At 47.9% G+C, this 6,000-nt stretch overlaps 1 protein-coding gene across 2 annotated transcripts in view; it reads left to right on the top strand.

Annotated features, from left to right (window-relative positions):
• Window positions 1–4,791: 4,791 nt before the first annotated feature.
• Window positions 4,792–6,000, top strand: part of TSHZ2 (teashirt zinc finger homeobox 2) — a 454,538-nt gene continuing 453,329 nt past the window's right edge. For both annotated transcript variants that reach the window (XM_029221641.1, XM_029221639.1), the window contains exon 1: window positions 4,792–5,811. In XM_029221641.1, coding sequence (XP_029077474.1) covers window positions 5,772–5,811 — 40 coding nt within the window. In that variant the 5' untranslated portion in view covers window positions 4,792–5,771. The remainder of the gene's footprint in view (window positions 5,812–6,000) is intronic.

Below are 6,000 nucleotides of genomic sequence, written 5' to 3'. Positions count from 1 at the left end.
CTTAGCTCAGTATTCAATCATTCCACAAATTTTTACTGAACACCAGTCCTGCACTGGACTTGGAGATATATAGGTGATAGAACTTACGTTTTAATTAGGGGAGACAGAAAATAAAGAGGCAAGTACATGAAATTACTTACATGTGGTTGTAAGTGCCATGAAGGATGAGAGACAGAGTGGGACAGATAGGGTGGGCAGAAGGAAGTGATGTTTGAGTTGAGAGTAAAGGGGAAAAACAGATCTGGGGGGAGGAATCTTGCTGGAGGGAAGAGTAAATGCAAAAGCCCTGAAACTTGTATGGGAGACATGACAGAAACTAAGACGCTCAAGAATTTCACAGGCTGCCCCAGTGTCCAACAATCACAGCAGTGACTAGCGTAAGGTAGGCACTCAGAGAATATTTGCTTTAATTGCATTGGGTTGCAGTCCAGCAGTAAGACAGGCAAACTACACCCCCGCCAAAAATATAATACAATAGGTATGTGCTTTAATGGGGCATTCATGGGCCACTAAGGGTGCATTGAAAAGGCTCCTCCACCACCCTTTTGAGTGAATCCAAGAATAGATGCCCTGCCTGTCCCTTGCATGCAGCAACTTCTACTAACTTGATTCACTTGTTACAAAATTCAGCCCTTGCACAGGGAAGGTTCCAGTGCCTGGCACCTTATCAGAATCACCTGGGAACTTTCAAATTTTCAGATTTTCTGGCTCCACCCTGGGATCTAATTTAGTAAGTCTGGGGTGGGGCCTGTGCTTCTGTATCGTACCAAAAAAATCCCCAGGTGATTTTGATGTTGAGCCAGTGTGGGAATAAGTGTTCTGGAAGGTATGGTTGAGTCATTCCAATCAGCTCATGCCTTTACACATCCCAGAGTTTGAGGGTTGGATCCTAGGATGCTAAGTTCCCTGGAGACTTAAACATAGCATTATTCCAAGCCACCAACTCTTGGAAGAAGTTTCCGAAAGTGCCAGAGTCTGTGGTTTAGTATTTTACAAATTCTAGACATGCCCATACCACCTTCCTCACATTTTGCCATCTTCACATCCCACCTGAACCACTATTTATTCTCTATTGTTCCTTAAGTATATTTATTTTTAAAACCCATGAATTATATAAAACTTTCGATCGCTACCATAAATGGATTGCTACCATAAATGGAGAGCAGTATCTTTCTCTAAGACAGAGGTAAACAAAGTGAATTCAATTAAAAAAAAAAAATTTTTTTAAAGTCTAACCAGAGGCGGGTGTCCCCTTCCCTCCTCACCGCTCCACGTGCATCCCTCCCTAAGCTGTGCGCTCTGTCGAAGAGGACGACCTTCCCCGATAGAGGAGGACCGCTCTTCAGTCAAGGGTATACGAGTAGCTGAGCTCCCCTGCTAGAACCTCCAAACAAGCTCTCAAGGTCCATTTGTAGGAGAACGTAGGGTAGTCAAGCTTCCAAGACTCCAGACACATCCAAATGAGGCACTGCACGTGGCAGTCTGCCTTTAAAAAAAAGAAAAAAAAAAAGTCTAGCCAGGTATTCTTGCCTCTCCTAAGCTTCTGAGTCAGAGATCTGTGGTTTCTTGGTTGAAAATAAAAGTTAGCAAGTGATAGGCAAAAAAGACATACTAGCACCAAACGGACACTTCCTCAGATTGAAAGGGAATAATAACCTTTTCACTATGTGATTCAACATTTTTCAATGTTATGTCTGCACCACTGAATGACATCTGGGTACCACTGTGTTATGCATCCACTGGGGTAGCCAAAATCTTTGTTGATAACCAAGCTATATACTCTTCAGTAGTAGCAGTAGGAAAAAGCACAAATTAATGACAGAACACTCTAAAAGTGGGGGCCCAAGAATGAGTTCGTAGCCAGCTAAAAGAAAGTTTTTTCAGAAGATATTGTGAGCTCCCCCTCCCCGACTATATAACCAGCTACTGAGAAAGAGGCAAGAGTGGGGGTAAAATTCGAGAAGAATCCTGGAGAGCATCTAGGAGAGATTCTGTAGCACAGAGTCAACTACTCCTGCCTATTTCCCTCCTGATTTACTCCAAGGCTGGGTCCAGCTCCTGAACTCCCTCTTTCCTAGTTCCCAGTCTCTTGGATGTCATTTTACAGATGTTTTCTGAAGGCAAGGATCCTATCTTATGCATTCTAGCATCTCCTCTGCTCAGGGCAATACCTGGCACCTAACACAGATATTTGTTAAATGATTGAATGGAATGCAAAGGCCAAATCAACGGGCATAGGGCTTCTGCAGAATATGGCGGATTCAAGGTGAGCTTACTGCAATCTTGGTCTTCTTTTCGATCCAGGCCTAATTCTGTACCTCCTGATCCTATAACTGTGGCTCCTTAATGACAGGACTGTGGGGTTTTCACTCAATAAGCTATGGTTCCTATCACAGAGCTCCATAAAGGTGTGCTGGGTGATTAGAATTAATTAGTACTAATACCCCTTTTGCTGACATAGCCAACTATGAAGTGGGGTTTTCTCTGCCTCAGTTGCCTAAGGACTAGGCTGGGATTGGGTGGGGCTGGTAATGGGTGGAGGCTGCCTGGGTGATTTAGGGTGAGTGAATTAACAATTTGTACCATGTACGTGAGAGGGAGAAATAAGCATTTGCTCCCCTGTGCAGGGATGTTAAAAATGATTAAACAGCACTTTGCAAAGAGTGACAATAACATCTTGTAGCTGACTGGTAGGATGGACAAAGTTTCCTGTGGCCCAAAAGAACTGTTTAGAAAAATATTTGTGGGACGGGTCACTCTTGGTAATTCCCCATGAGCGAGGGCAAAAGTGACAGGTAGGTTGTAGGCAGAAGGCGCCACAGATTGTACAGGTCAGGCCTCACGTGCAGTGAGTACATGGTAGGGCGGGAGTGAGGAGTGGGCACTGGTGAAACCCATCACAGTGACCACAGCAACAGTGTCACCCCTTGAACTCCTAAATTATTGTAATTATTACTTTAATATCTAAGCCTGAGTTGGCTCTATAGTTAGCAATTTGGGGTAGGTCTGATTCCAAAAGAACAAGGGCTTTTTTAGCAGAAGTTTTTAAACTGGAATGAGCAAGAGATTCACCTGTGGGGTTGGGAGTTGTTTGGTCAAACTGCAGATTCCAAAGCCCTTATCCAGAAGTTTCTGACTTAGAAGGTCAAGGGCAATGGGCCCTAGAAGTTTCTGATTAGGAGATTAAGGCGTGACTTTACCTCCTGGGTGACTTTGGGCAACGTCTGGATACAATTTTGGTTGACACAACTAGGGTGGAAGAGTCTGGCATCTAGTGGGTAGAGACCAGACATGCTGCTAAACATCCTACAATGCACAGTGGCCTCCACAGCAAAGAATTATGGCCTCAAAAGGTCAATAGTGCCAGGGTTAGAACATTTTCTTCTCGAGTAGAAGGCCTCAGAACCGTGCATTTAACAAGGGCCTCAGGGCATTTTAATGCAGGAAGGAGAAGCCTTTGGAAAGACTGAGACAATGCCTGGCTTTTTATTCTGGGGACATGCTGTCAGAGCTCCCTTTTTGCCTATAACTCCTCCGTATTTAGGACTCAGCTTTCACTTGACTTTCCCCAGGAAGCCCTACCTCGTAACTAAACATCCTCCCTTCCTCCAAGTCCAGGTTAACGGCCCCCACTTCTAAGTACAACCCCTGTCCCAGCAGGCCTCACTTACCCCTTTAATTGTCTCTCCAACTGGAACAAGAGTCCCTTGAGGCCAGGGTCCATGTTCAGCCTGTCCCCAGCAGCTCAAAAGGTACCTGGCCCATATCAGGGCCATTGCCACATGTTGGCTCAAATGACATCTCCTGCACTGAGGCTAGAGCTACCCCCTCTTTCGGACACTGTCACAGAACCCTCTTGTAACAAATTCTTGGAGCTTTTCACTCTGAAATTATCTTATTGGTTTGCTTACCTTTTATTCATTCAAATGTTTTATTGGGCACGTACTACATGTTGTGATCTTTGCCGTCACTGGGAATATAAAACCCCTCCTCCCAACAGAACTTATATTCTACAGGGGAAATTTGGACAATAAAAATAGAAAACTGTATATAATACATGTGATAATATGTGTGACATTGGTAAGCCCAGTAGAGAAAAATAAAATAGAGAAATGGAATGGGGAGTGGAGATGTGTGTGTGAAACTTTAAGTAAGGTTGGCCTCTGGGAGAAAGTGACACTTAAGCAAAGACTGGATATCTGGGGGCGACTTGTCTGCTCCTCATTAGCACACAAACACTGAGAGGGCCAGGATCTTCCCTTTCTGTATGGCTGCTGTGTCTCCAGAATAGGCACATAGTAGGTGCTCAATAAATATTATTTAAACAAAACAAAAAGAGGACTATGTGATTAAACTATCAAGGAGACAGATGGGAGATTCTTGTTTTTATGACCGTCCAGGGACTAGCAGGAAGGTGGGAGAGGCAAGGGCATTAAATTTAAGGCGGTGGGGAGGACATCTCTGTGGTTAGATTAAGAGATTTAGAGGATGGTGGTCATCACTCCAAGGTGCCCACCCCGTTCCCTGCCCAAAAGGAACATAAGTTCTCATGCTGCTAATATGGTTAATGGTCCTGTTAATGGTCCCTGCGGCTCAGCTCACCTGGCCCCCTGCGTCTCCTACCATCACCCCGCCCCCTTTCTTCCACATCCCCTCCCTTCTCACGCCTCCCCCAAGGGGTGTCCCCGAGCCCGGGGGTGGGGGGAGGGTGGAAAGGGGGTGGCGCGTCACCGCACCAGAGAAGAGGGCGCACGGCGGAGCCAGCCCCGGTGGCACGCCCGGGTCCCCGCCCCCAGCCCTGCTCCCCGGCGGGACACTGTCCCTTTAATAGACTCCCTCTGCCTGGCGTTCTGCGGCTGGGGAGTAAATTTCTCCCTGTCATCAGGTCGCGGGGAGAGGAGGAGGAGTTTGTTAATGTTCAGTTTGTTCAGCAGGATCGATGTTTGCTGGCATCGCCTCGCCCTGTCTTGTGTGTGTGTGAGAGTGTGTGTGCGTGCGTGTGTGTGTGTGTGTGTGCATATGTGGGGGGTGTGAGTGTGTGTGAGAGGAAGCGAGAGTGCGTGCGTGCGTGTGAGTGTGTGAGTGTGTGTGTGTGTGTGTGTGTGTGAATTCCAGATTTTCTGTCTTTCCCAAACCCGCTCCTGTCCTCTAGCATATCACTCACAGACGGGGATCCGACAGCAGCCACAAACCTACAGTGAGTGATCTCTCTGCCCCCAGCGCGAATCCGCCATAGAGATCGGCGAGGAGGAGGAGGGAAAGAGGAGAAGGAAGAAGAAAAAGAAGAAACCACTACCTTCCTAGGATTGCCTTTTTTTTTTTTTTTCCTTATCTTTACGCGCGCGTGTGCGTCCCTCGTCCCTTCCATCCGAACCCGGTCTTGGATGTTTAATAAAGAAATCAAGTGTCTCAACAGTCACCAAAAAAAAAAAAAAAAAAAAACAAACCAAAAAAAAAAATTCCAAAAAGCCAAAACAAAAAGAGAGAGAGAGGAAAAAAAAAATCCAAAACAAACAAACAAACAAGGCAGAACCAACCTCTACTTCCAACCAGCCGGCACAGCCGTCCGTGTCTGCCACCCAGAGAGGGGGGTCTCTGGCCCGTGGTGGAGGAGTTGCAGGGGGGATCGTCAGGGGGACAGAGGCCGAGTGACGCCCTAGGAGCCACCGGGCAGGAGGCGGAGGAGACCCAGAGAGGCGAGAGAGACCGCGGGCCCCCGCGCGCGGCTCGGGGCTGGGGCGCCAGAAGTGGGACTGGAGCGAAGTAGAGCGATGCCAAGGAGGAAACAGCAGGCACCCAAGCGGGCGGCAGGTAAGAGAAACGGCTCCGCTTCGGGGCTGTCCGGCCGGGCTGCCCGGTGCGCCGAGCTCCTCGCCCGCCCTCCTCGCCCCGGGTGCCCCAGGACGCCACCCCCCTCGGCTTTCGGGGGAGTTCGCTCCGGGTGCCCCTCTCTGCCCGGCTCATAACCCCATCCTCTCTCGCCTTCTCCAGTCTCCCAAA

Source organism: Monodon monoceros, unplaced genomic scaffold (genome assembly GCF_005190385.1).
Source record: "Monodon monoceros isolate NGI ecotype Baffin Bay Population unplaced genomic scaffold, NGI_Narwhal_1 Super_Scaffold_13, whole genome shotgun sequence".
NCBI classification, from domain to species: Eukaryota; Metazoa; Chordata; class Mammalia; order Artiodactyla; family Monodontidae; genus Monodon; species Monodon monoceros.
This window is presented reverse-complemented; position numbering and strand designations above follow the sequence as displayed.